Here is a 13,872-nt window from a genome sequence, read left to right on the forward strand (position 1 = left end):
GTTAATACATGAAATCTAAGAATGAGCTAGAGCAGTGCTTAGAAGAAAGTGTATGAAGAACAAAGATTAAAAGAGAAGGTCTCAAGTCAGAGACATGAACTGTAATAGGACGAAAATAATTACACAGAAATACAGAAATATTAATGAATAAAACTCACTGAAGTCTGAACAGCTTCCCTACAAACACTCAATTGTTTTACAGAAATAAAATATATACTGTCAATGGATCCAAAAGAGCCAAAACGGATCCTGAAGACAATCAAAGATGGCAGATTCATACTTTTGATTTCAAAATAGTACTACAATTATTAAAACAATGTGGTACTGGAATAAAGATATACATAAAAACCAATGGCATACAATAAAAAGACAAAGGCTAAACCCATGAATGTAAAGTGTAATTTTGTTAATTGTTCAAGATTATGAAATGGGAAAGAATAAGTAATCTTTTTAGTAAGAGACATTAGAAATTCAGGACATTTGTGTGTAAAAACAAAGTTGTATTTTTAAACCATATACAAATTAAAATGGGTCAAAGACATAAATGTTAGACTTTACTACAAAACTCATGGAAAATACAGGAGAAAAGTCTCACAACAATGAATTTGGCAATGATTTCTCAAATATTCTAAAGGCATATACAACAAAAGCAAAAATTAAACAAACTGGACTTTATAAAAATAATTAAGAAATGTACCAAACGCTATCAACACTGTAAAAAGGGAACCCAAAAGTGGAATACAAACTATGCGCTTGGTCAATACCCAGAATATAAAGATAACTCTCATTTTAAGCAAAACCAGAGAAAGAAAAATGAGAATTCTGGTTTTTTTTTTTTTTTTGTGTGTGTGTGTGTGTGTGTGTGTGTTATAATTCAACAGAGATAGCTAGATTGTTAACACACACACATAAAGAAAGATGTTTCGTATTACGGCACTGTAGAGAAACTGAAATAAAAACTACAGTGAATTACCCTCTTAAATCCACTTTTAGATTTTATCTATATATTTTACAACAAAACAAAAACAGGGTAGAAAGACATGAAGGCATGCAGGCAGGCACAAAAGGAAGTTAGTGAATAAAAGCAGGAGAATATGGGAAGAAAAGGGAAAGGTGGGAATAAAGAAAAAAGCAGAGAGGGATGGACTCGGCTGGGCAGGTAGGCAGGTAAATCCAAATTAAGAGGCTAAGGATCTTGACATGAATGTGGAGAAATCAGAACACTCAGGCACTACACCCATTATATATGGGACCTTAAAGGTATAGATAACATGATAAATATGGTGACAGTTCCAAAAATGTAACCACAGATTATCATATGATAGGGCAATTTCACTTCTGAGAACTAAAACAAATTAAATAAATATATATTTTGTACATAGACAGATAGATAGTAATATCGTTCCCAACAGTCAAAAAGGGCCTTTATATATATATAAAAAGAAAGAGAAAAAAAGCACAATATATAAAATAAAGGCTCCAATGCTGGGACCACTGTTATTTAGTCCTTACTGTGGAAGCTACACAAGGAAAGGAATGAAAAAAAGTAAAGAAAATTATGGCAACTCTCTTTAAAAGTAATTATTAGAGGTCTGAGGATTCCTGCAAGGGAGTGCGGGCTTCTTCAGATTGTGCTGCCAGGTTCGCTGTGTGGTATTCCATCCCGCCCTGCCCCCACCTTGGCCCTTTTGTCTGGGCTGCCACCCTGGGCTGCCTGGAATCCCTGATCCTGTGCCCTGACATTCCATCTGAACTGGTGAGTGAATGCGGACCCTGGGGCAACCTGCCCTGGAAGAGAGCACAGACCCCCTACCCCCACTTCCCTCTGCAGGCTTGTGTCTGTTTCTCCCGTCCCTGTGTCTCCCAAGCTTTCCCTAGTGTTCTCAGGTGCCCTGCTCCTGTTCTAAGGCCATCCACCCAGAGGAGTCAGACTCTGGCCTCCAGGCAGGTCTGAGGATTCCTGTAAGGGAGTGCGGGCTTCTTCAGATTGTGACGCAAGGAATAGGTCCTCCTCTGACACAGGGGAGATCCAACCAGTTTCAGTCACAGCAAAGATTGGTCTAGGACACCAAACGCCTCCAGGCTCCTTTTGAAGGAAGAGATGGGCAGGCGCCAAGGCAGGAGCTCCTCCAACAACATGAAAGGCAACATGACATCACCACAAGCCAGACATCCCGAAACAACAAGAATTGAACACCCTACCCCAGAAGATATAGAAGAAACCGACCTTAAACAGTATTTTATGAAAATAATAGAGGACCTTAAACAGGAGGTAAAAAACTGCCATAAAGAAATGGAGATGACAAACAAAAAGGTAGACGAAATAAATAAATCTCTCAAAGATACCCAAGAAAAACAAGAAAAACAAGAAAAAGCAATCAAACAGGTAAGGGAAACAGTACAAGACCTGATAAATGAAATGGAGGTATTGAAGAAAACACAATCTGAGGGACAACTGGAAATGGAAACTCTGAGTAAACGAACAGAAACTTCAGAGACAAGTATTTCCAACCGAATACAAGAGATGGAAGAAAGAATCTCGGACTCTGAAGATACTATAGAGGAAATAAACTCACAGATTAAAGAACTAAACAAATCTAACAAATTCTTAACACAAAACATTCAGGAAATCTGGGACACCATGAAAAGACCAAACCTAAGAATAATTGGGGTAGAAGAAGGAGAAGAATTACAACTCAAAGGCCCAGAAAACATATTCAACAAAATTATAGAAGAAAACTTCCCCAACCTAAAGAAGGATGTTCCTATGAAGGTACAAGAAGCCTACAGAACACCAAACAGACTGGATCAAAAGAAAGCATCCCCACGCCATATAATAATCAAAACACAAAACATACAGAATAAAGAACAGATATTAAGAGCTTCAAAGGAAAAAGGTCAAGTAACATATAAAGGGAAACCTATCAGAATTACACCTGATTTCTCAATGGAAACCATGAAAGCCAGAAGAGCTTGGATAGATGTGCTACAGACTCTAAGGGAACATGGATGCAAGCCTAGACTATTATACCCAGCAAAGCTTGCATTCACCATTGATGGAGAAAACAAGATATTCCAGGACAAAAACAGATTTAAACAATACGCAGCCACAAATCCAGCCTTGCAGAAAGTAATAGAAGGAAAATCACAAACCAAGGAGTCCAACAACGCCCACAATAACTCAGGCATCTAGCGACCCTTCACCAGCACAACTAGAAGAAGGGAAACACACAAACTCTACTACTAAAAATGACTGAAGTTAACAACCACTGGTCATTAATATCACTTAATATCAATGGACTCAATTCACCTATAAAAAGGCACAGGCTAAGAGACTGGATACGAAAACAGAATCCAACATTTTGCTGTTTACAAGAAACACACCTCAACCACAAAGACAGACACCTACTCAGAGTAAAGGGTTGGGAAAAGGTTTATCAAGCAAATGGCCCTAAGAAACAAGCGGGTGTGGCCATACTAATTTCCAACAAAGTTGACTTCAAACTAAAATCAATCAGAAGAGATGGAAAGGGACACTTTATACTCATAACAGGAAAAATCCATCAGAATGAAGTCTCAATCCTGAATATCTATGCCCCTAATATAAAAGCTCCCATTTATGTAAAAGAAACACTTCTAGAACTCAAGGCAGCCATCAAACCACACACGCTAATAGTTGGAGACTTCAACACTCCTCTCTCACCAATGGACAGGTCAATCAGACAGAAACCTAACAGAGAATTGAAAGACTTAATGGAGGTAATGAACCAAATGGACTTAACAGACATCTATAGAACATTCCACCCAAACAGAAAAGAATATACCTTCTTCTCTGCGGCTCATGGAACCTTTTCGAAAATTGACCACATACTTGGTAACAAAGCAAACTTCCACAGTTACAAAAAAATATTAGTACCCACCTGTGTCTTATCGGATCACCATGGATTAAAATTAGAAGTCAACAACAATGCTACCCCCAGAAAGCCCACAAACTCATGGAAACTGAGCAGTCAACTACTGACCCACACCTGGGTCAAGGAAGAAATAAAGAAAGAAATTAAAGTCTTTCTTGAATTTAATGAAAACAAAGACACAAAATACTCAAACCTATGGGACACAATGAAAGCAGTGCTAAGAGGAAAGTTCATAGCACTAAGTGCCCACTTAAAGAAAACAGAGAAAGCGCTCATTGGTGACTTAACAGCACACCTGAAAGCTCTGGAAAAAAAAGAAGCAGACTCACCTAGGAGAAGTAGAAGACTGGAAATAATCAAACTGAGGGCAGAAATCAACAAAATAGAAACACAGAAAACAATCCAAAGAATCAATGAAACAAGAAGCTGGTTCTTGGAAAAAATCAACAAGATTGACAAACCCTTAGCCAAACTAATCAAACGGCAGAGGGAGAACACGCAAATTAATAAGATCAGAAATGAAAAGGGGGACATAACCACAGACACAGAGGAAATTCAGAGAATCATTAGATCTTACTACAAAAGCCTGTATGCCACAAAATTGGAAAATGTAAAAGAAATGGACAGTTTTTTAGATAAATACCATATACCAAAGTTAAACCAGGACCAGGTAAATGCTCTAAATCGTCCTGTTAGTCGCGAAGAATTAGAAACTGTTATCAGAAACCTCCCTACCAAAAAGAGCCCAGGACCAGATGGTTTCAATGCGGAATTCTACCAGAACTTCCAAGAAGACCTAATACCTATACTCCTTAAGGTATTTCATAATATAGAATCACAAGAGTCACTGCCAAATTCCTTCTATGAAGCTACAGTTACCCTGATACCTAAACCACACAAAGACTCAACCAAGAAAGAGAATTACAGGCCAATCTCACTCATGAACATGGACGCAAAAATTCTCAATAAAATACTGGCAAACCGAATCCAAGAACACATTAGAAAAATTATCCACTACGATCAAGTAGGCTTCATCCCAGAGATGCAGGGCTGGTTCAACATACGAAAATCTATCAATGTAATCCATCATATAAATAAACTGAAGGAAAAAAACCATATGGTCATCTCATTAGATGCTGAAAAAGCATTTGACAAAATTCAGCACCCTTTTATGATAAAAGTTTTGGAGAGATTAGGGATACAAGGGTCATTCCTAAATATAATAAAAGCTATTTACAGCAAGCCGACAGCTAACATCAAATTAAACGGAGAGAAACTCAAGGCTATCCCACTAAATTCAGGAACACGACACGGCTGTCCACTCTCTCATCTCTTCAATATAGTGCTTGAAGTTCTAGCAATAGCAATAAGACAACATAAGGGAATCAAGGGGATTCAATTTGGAAAGGAAGAAGTTAAACTTTCATTATTTGCAGATGATATGATAGTATACATAAGCGACCCCAAAAACTCCACCAAAGAACTCCTACAGCTGATAAACTCCTTCAGTAACGTGGCAGGTTACAAGATCAACTCCAAAAAATCAGTCGCCCTCCTATACACAAAGGATAAGGAAGCAGAGAGGGAAATCAGAGAAGTGTCACCTTTCACAATAGCCACAAATAGCATAAGATATCTGGGAGTATCTCTAACCAAGGAAGTGAAGGATTTATTTGACAAGAACTTTAAGTCTTTGAAGAAAGAAATTGAAGAGGATACCAGAAAATGGAAGGATCTCCCCTGCTCGTGGATTGGGAGGATCAACATAGTAAAAATGGCAATTCTACCAAAAGCAATCTATAGATTCAATGCAATCCCAATCAAGGTCCCATTAAAATTCTTCATAGAGATTGAGAGGACAATAATCAACTTTATATGGAAAAACAAGAAACCCAGGATAGCCAAAAAAATCTTATACAATAAAGGTACTTCTGGAGGCATTACCATCCCTGACTTCAAACTCTATTACAAAGCTACAGTATTGAAAACAGCTTGGTATTGGCATAAAAACAGAGAAGTTGACCAATGGAATCGTATAGAAGACCCGGATCTTAAACCACAAACCTACGAACACCTGATTTTTGATAAAGGAGCCAAAAGTACACAATGGAAGAAAGAGGGCATCTTCAACAAATGGTGCTGGCATAACTGGATGTCAACCTGTAGAAGAATGAAAGTAGATCCATATCTATCACCATGCACAAAACTCAAGTCCAAATGGATTAAAGACCTCAATATTAATCTGAACACATTGAGCTTGATAGAGGAGAAAGTGGGAAGTACTCTACAACAAATGGGCACAGGGAACCGTTTCCTGCGCATAACCCCAGCTGCACAGACCTTAAGGGCAACATTGAATAAATGGGACCTCCTGAAGTTGAGCAGCTTCTGTAAAGCAAAGGACATTGTCACTAAGACACAAAGGCAGCCTACTGACTGGGAAAAGATCTTCACCAGCCCTGCAACTGACAAAGGTCTGATCTCTAAAATATATAAGGAACTCAAGAGACTAGACGGTAAAATGCCAATTAACCCAATTAAAAAATGGGGCGCTGAACTGAACAGAGAATTCTCAACAGAAGAAGTTCAAACGGCCAAAAGACACTTAAGGTCATGCTCAACCTCCCTAGCTATCAGGGAAATGCAAATCAAAACAACTTTGAGATATCATCTTACACCTGTCAGATTGGCTAAAATCCAAAACACCAATAATAACCTTTGCTGGAGAGGTTGTGGGGTAAGGGGTACACTCATCCATTGCTGGTGGGAATGCACACTTGTGCAACCACTTTGGAAAGCAGTGTGGCGGTTTCTCAGGAAATTTGGGATCAACCTACCCCAGGACCCAGCAATTCCACTATTGGGAATCTACCCAAGAGATGCCCAATCATACAACAAAAGCATATGCTCATCTATGTTCATAGCAGCATTGTTTGTAATAGCCAGATCCTGGAAACAACCTAGATGCCCTTCAGTGGAAGAATGGATGAAGAAACTGTGGAATATATACATGCTAGAATACTACTCAGCAGTAAAAAACAATGACATCTTGAATTTTGCAGGCAAATGGATGGAAATAGAAAACACTATTCTGAGTGAGGTAACCCAGACCCAAAAAGATGAACATGGGATGTACTCACTCATAATCGGTTTCTAGCCATAATTAAAGGACATCGAGCCTATAAATTTGAGATCCTTGAGAAGATAATAAGAAGGTGAACTCCCAAAAAAAGATATAGTAATCCTCCTGGATATTGGAAGTAGACACGATCGCCAGGCAAAATTGGGAACTTGAGGGTTGGGCGAGACTGGGCCAAGGGAAGATGGGGAGAGAAAAGTGTGAAGGGAAGAATGGGGGGAGCTCGGAGGAATGGGGTGCTTGGGATATAGGAAGGGTGGATATGGGAGCAGGGAAGCATATATCTTAATTTAAGGAGCTACCTGAGGGTTGTCAAGAGACTTGACCCTAGAGGGGTTCCCAGGTTTCCAGGGAGACGCCCCCAGTTAGTTCCTTGGGCAGCTGAGGAGAGGGAGCCTGAAAAGGCCAGTTCCTATAGCCATACTGATAAATTTCTTGCATATCACCATAGAACCTCCACCTGACGATAGATGAAGAAAATGACAGAGCCCCACATTGGAGCACCGGACTGAGCTCCCAAGGTCCTGATGAGGAGCAGGAGAGAGAACATGAGAAAGAAAGTCAGGACTGTGAGGGAACCTCCAGCTGGCGACAGATGGGGAAGGTGACTGAGCCCCACATTGGAGCACTGGACTGAGCTCCCAAGGTCCTGATGAGGAGCAGAAGGAGCGAGACCATGAGGGAGAAAGTCAGGAACGTGAGGGGTGCGTTCACTCATGGAGACGGCGGGACAGAACTAAAGGGAGATCACCAACTCCAGTTGGAATGGGACTGATGGATCATGCGACCAAACCCGTCTCTCTGAATGTGGCCAACAGTGGGGGATGACTGAGAAGCAAAGGACAATGGCTCTTGGCTCTGATTCTTCTGCATGGACGGGCTCTGTGGGAGCCTTCTCAGCTTGGTTGATCACCTTCCTGGACCTGGGGGGAGTTGGGAGGACCTTGGTCTTAGCATAGAGTGGGGAACCCTGATGGCTCCTTGGCCTTGAGAGGGAGGGAGGGGAGGTATGGGTGGAGGGAAGGGGAGGGAAGGGGGAGAAGGAGGAAAGGGAAGGGGGAGGAGGAGGGAAGGGAGGGGGGAGGAGGAGGGAAGGAGATGGAAATTTTTAAATATAAAAAAAATAAACCATGAGGAAAAAAAAGTAATTATTAAAAGATTTATATTATTTTCCTTTATATAATTGTGTGTTTGTGTGTATACCACGAGGTTTTAGAATATATTGAATATTTCAAATAATTTCAAATGTAGAAATTTCTAAATGCTTCAGGGAATAAAGTTTACTAAATGGTATATCTAAAACACTTGATTAAAAGATAATAGTGGGAAATAGCACTTGCTATAAAATCATGAGGAATGGAATTCTGACCCAAGTACCTATGGTAGCGTACCACTACTGCCTTTAACTCCAACTCAGGGACCTTACACCCTCTTCTGGCTTCTGTATACATATGTGCATATACACGGACACACAGACACATACACGAGGCAGGGGGAGGTCATACATACACATAAGGAAAATAAGAATCTATAGGAAGTTGCCAGCAATTCAGAGGGCACCGAGTGACACAAATACAAAAACTTTATTATGAAGAAACAGTGCACTCATTTTTCCTTCACTCAGGAAAAACTGATGTCTAACTCAAATTATTTTTGATTCACAAAGGACTAGCATGAGTTTAAATAAATAACTTACATAGCTGTGCCCAAAAGGAGTTCTGGGGAGTGGGAACTCCTGAGGGAAAATTATAGTACCTTTTGCATCATCAGAACCTGAAGCCAAAAGTTTAGGATCCATCAAATTAAAGTCAACACTCCAACACCTCTTTTCATGCTCCTTGATATAGAAGAAAGAAAAAAATAATTTATTGATATGGGTTGGTGGCACAAAATGCAATCAAATGTAAAACAAAGACAGTGGTAGAAAGCCTCACACTAAAATTAATGCTTTGGGGTAAATGTATTTGTTATATTCTAAAAATAAAGTATGAAAAATTTCTTAGAAAAGCTTTTGGTACTACCACAGTTATTATATAACTATAAAAACACTAAAGAGTGACTGAAATTTTTTAATTATAAAGCACATATTATAAATAACTACAAAACAAAAAATTGCTTTAACATGTAGTCAGTTTCCATATTTACCTGATAGACTTTTGACCTCTGTCCTGTGAATCCATCCCATAGTATAACAGTGCCTTCATAATCACTGCTGGCTAGCAGATTCTTATGGTAACTACTCCAACTGATACAGCTGAATGAAAGAAAAGCTAAAGCTTTAAGATGTAAATAAGTAACAATGGAGCATAATGAATTTCAGTGTGTTCAGGAAGATGAACACTCTCTTCAAAATGGTTTATATCACTTCACAATAATTAGAAAGAGATGATAGTACTACCTACATGTCCTGAGTGAACTATCCAATGCTGAAGTTTACACCTTTTACTCTGATCACAATATGATAGATACGAGCCAGAAGCTGCTACTGATCATCTCTGCAACATGTGAAAAGCATAACTACTAATCACAATGATAAATGGCCAGGTGACTCCGAGAATGTTAAACATATGACAGATATGAAAGATTGTTGAGCCTTATATTAAGCTTTACCAAATCATATTAAGCTAAATAAATGAATTACATTTCTGTGTTTATATTCAAAAGGTCTTAACCAACATAAATTATGATTAAAATTCCAATTAAAATAACCCAATAGATTCAAATTTTGAATGTTTATGACTTTAGCTATTCTCTAAAAGTCTGCATCTATGGCAGTAAGCTACTGTTGAGACACATACATGTTTAAATTGGGCAAAACAAGATGTATATTACTGAACAAGGTACTAAGAATTTACTCTCTATTTTATTTATGACAAATTTTAGGGATTGGGAAGAGATCATTTGCATTTTAAAATATACTCACTTTTCCATTGATGGATTTAGACAGACCTGCACTCTAATTCCAAACTGGTTAACTTAGTATATTTCATAATTGGTAAAAACAAACTGGACAACTCTGTTAGTTTTGTTTAGGTATAGGTCTGTTTAGCCCCGCAGATTTTGACCATTTACTCCAATGTAATGTGCCATAAAGTACTAAGCATTTGCCTATGTGCCATGGCAAAGCAGGCGGTAGCACACTTAAACTCTAATTATGTTTTCCTCAAGGGAACAGAATATTGTCATGAGCCAAGTATTCTGCTGAGTTTACTACTATGATGTTTTAAAGTACTATTTTATACAAGTGATATTACTATAATGGCCACATGCTATAAGTAAGTATAAAGGGGTTACAAGTATAAACTCTAGAATTAATACTACCTCAATTTGCACTTCTCTACACATTACCTAGCTCATCCCAGGTACTCTTCAGCTGTAAATGCGGCAATAATGGTAACCATCTCAGACAACTGTTAAAACATGCAAGACAATGCCCTATCACATAAGCATTTAATAATTCAGTTTTGCAATATATTCTCTGCTTAGAAGACAGACTGATGTGGGATCCCCCTCTGTATGCTGTGAATAAAGAAGCTGTTTCGGCCTATGGCAGGAAAACTAAACTGAATGCAAGAAGAAAGAAGGTGGAATCAGGGAATTGCCATGTAGCTGCCAAAGGAGGCAGATACCATGTAACTGCCCAAGAAGCAAGAGGTAAAATACCACAAGCATCACAGTAAAATATAAAATAATAGAAATGGGTTAATTTAAGATATAACAGTTACTTAATAAGAAGCCTGAGCTAATAGGCCAGTGTCGTATATAATATAGTTTCTGTGTGATTATTCAGATCTGGACAGCTGGGAAGTAAAAGGCAGTCTCCATTAAAGACAGACTGTAATAGACTGTAACTCTCAAATATGAGTGCCACTGATAAATATATGGCTCGTAAACTGTTGTGGGTGAATTAGGAAACAAAACGAAAATAACACTAGTTTATTACTAACATCATTAAAATGCACACAAAAACACATATACCTTGGATTCAACATCTTTAATCCAAAATGTCCCAGAATCCAAAACATCTAGAGCACCAAGTCTGTTGGCTAAATATATACAAACTCTGTTTCATAGCAATGTATGTGAAGATATACATTCATGGTAAGTGAAGTCTGCGATTAGGTTCACATCTTATCTCCAAAATGTTTTGAAATGCACATGGATGAAAAGCTTAATGAGAAACACTGTGGTACCAAACATTTCAGGTAAAAAATACATACAAACAGTTTTAAGTATTCATCAAGGTAAGAAAGGTACATGGATGACTAATTTCTTTTAGAGCTTACACTAATAATCAGGGGCCCCTGAGAACAGCTAGGGAAATCTATTTCTTCTATGAGGTAAGGAAGAGAGGGGGGAAAAAAAGAAAAAAAAAGAAAAGAGCAAGAAAAGAAAGGAAAGGGCTGATTGTGGAAATCCTGACTTTCCTGGGATACACGTTAGCTCTGCACTGCTATGAACTATAATCCTTACTGAATTAAATTTAAATAGAGTTCTTTCAAAGAAAAGCCTAATATTTGTGTGAAAAAATCTTAAAACAAGACACAACTATAATATTTAGAGACACATACATATTATGTATTACTTCTGATGTTCAGATACTATTTATAGGCAAAAGTAAATAATAATTTCCACAAAAAGCAAACCATGTCTACAGGAAAGATACTGCTTTAAAACAAAGCATCTCAACATATACAATCACAGTATTCAGTCTCGTGGAAAAGGTAAAATAATGTCATACTTAACACTAATATAGACAGCAGCTATAAATATACATGCTACTTTGGGGCAACAAAAAATAAATACCTGATTTTGGAATTGCAGGTCATTTCATTCTCAGGGTAATGAATATCCACTGCATCCTGGATGACTGTGCCATATTCATAGACTTTAATCTTCTTTGTAACCCCAGCAATTGCAAAATAGTCACAATCCCGATCAAATTCGATACTAATGGGGAGGGAAAAACACATCTTGTTTGTGAGATCAGGAAGCCAATCTTATGATGTTATATATAGCAACATTTCAGGGTTTTAAGTTTTTCTTTCTTTCTTTTTATTCTCCCAATGCTGGAGCTTGAATGCAGGGTATGAATGTATACTAGGCAAGTACAATGAGCTGGCATTTTCTATTTCTAAGAGTTGCCTCTACAGATAAGACAGCTTCTTGAAATAGTTTCAGGTTTCCCTATGCCACCATGTCCAGAACAAGTCATCAAGACATCAAATTACGAGAATTAGGGAACTATATAGATATGCAACTGTCAAGGTGAACTCTTGTTCCTAGACAACTGACATGTTCTTAAGTTTACCTTCAATAACCACATTACATCTCAGTATAGAAACCTTTAATGATTTGAAATACTACACGTGTCAAATGAAAATTACCAATTAGTTTTTTTCATAAATTCTTGTTATTGCTCTTTCAGGGAATGTGATATTATTTTAATAAATCTCAACAAGCAGAATTACTGAAGCAATTGGGTAGTGACAAAGGGACAGAATATTAATAAAAACAGAGTAACTAAAATAATCCTTACTCCCACCCAGACCATTCCTTATTCCCAAAACAAATAGTATCTCTCTGAATTAAAAAATGTTAACACACATCCCTTATTGCACAAATAGGGAATTCTCTCTAAAAACAAAACAAAAGCAAACAAACAAATAAAAAAACCATCTGTTCCTTTTTAGAGGACTTAGGGAATCCACTCCTTTCTTGTAATTACTCTAAATACAAATTCCAAAGTAAGCTATTTCAATACAATATCTTATTCACTCCTATCATACAAGCTAGAAATCTAACTTGCCCTGATGCAGGTAAAAATTGAAATGAACCATCACATTCAATACTTTTCAATATAAATTTAGTTTCCTTCCAGAGGTTTAGTTGTAACTCTAGAAAATACAAAAGGGTTCCCAATGATCTATAATTACTAATTCTCTTAACAGCCACATAAGGAAAACATTACTATTATTAACAGTTCAGATTACTGAGGGTTAGAGTGAAGTAATCTTCTCAAAGTTAGCTCGTTTTCAAGCGTTTGAGATGATGGTTATCAGGTAATCTGGCTTCACAGTTGAGGCTACTAATATTTAGGTTAAATCAAAAATCAAACCTCCTACGTGCAAGTCAAACTATAAAGGTTCAAAACTTGAACTTTAATAAAATTTGTTATATATTTCTGTACCTACATATATCTTCCCACCAATAAGTATCAAGATGTATATACTAGGTACTCATTAAATGCATATAAATACAACTGCATTTTTATATGTGTATAAATACAAATACTTATATTGTATGTGGGGTATTTAGGAGTGCTAGCCAGATGATATACTTTAATGGATTACTTGTGCAATACTCATGCAGAATTAACTAAGTTACTACTTAGTTAATAATTCAATAGAAAGCTTACTTAGCTGATAACTAAGAGAAATATACATTAAAATTTTCTTAAAGACACATTAAAATACTTTTCTAAATTAGTCTCAAATCATTTCTTAATTTCTAAGTCTTACAAAAAATTTCAGTTAAGTGCCAGCAACTACAGAACAACTCAGCTAATAACCCTCCCAAAAAAAACACTTACAATCCAATAAGACAGACTTACTGGTGTTATAATATTAATGTACATCTGCCTCAGCTACATCTGTGTTATGAATTCTAACACCAGAATTATATTGATGACAACTTTTCTATCCCAGCACGCATGCACAGACAGACAGACAGACAGACAGACACACACACACACACACACACACACACACACACACACACACACGCGCACAAATGATATTTGTGCTGGTTAGTTTTATG

The 13,872-nt window shown here is 37.4% G+C and overlaps 1 protein-coding gene across 4 annotated transcripts in view; it reads right to left on the reverse strand.

The window, feature by feature from the left end:
• Positions 1 to 13,872, reverse strand: part of Cop1 (COP1 E3 ubiquitin ligase) — a 138,919-nt gene that overhangs the window by 44,027 nt on the left and 81,020 nt on the right. For all 4 annotated transcript variants that reach the window (XM_038349193.1, XM_038349192.1, XM_038349195.1 and 1 more), the window contains 3 exons: positions 11,860 to 12,003; positions 9,199 to 9,307; positions 8,809 to 8,890 (listed from right to left, as the gene is read on the reverse strand). In XM_038349193.1, the coding sequence (XP_038205121.1) occupies positions 8,809 to 8,890; positions 9,199 to 9,307; positions 11,860 to 12,003 (335 nt within the window). The remainder of the gene's footprint in view (positions 1 to 8,808; positions 8,891 to 9,198; positions 9,308 to 11,859; positions 12,004 to 13,872) is intronic.

The sequence above is a fragment of the Arvicola amphibius genome, chromosome 12 (genome assembly GCF_903992535.2).
Source record: "Arvicola amphibius chromosome 12, mArvAmp1.2, whole genome shotgun sequence".
NCBI lineage: Eukaryota > Metazoa > Chordata > Mammalia > Rodentia > Cricetidae > Arvicola > Arvicola amphibius.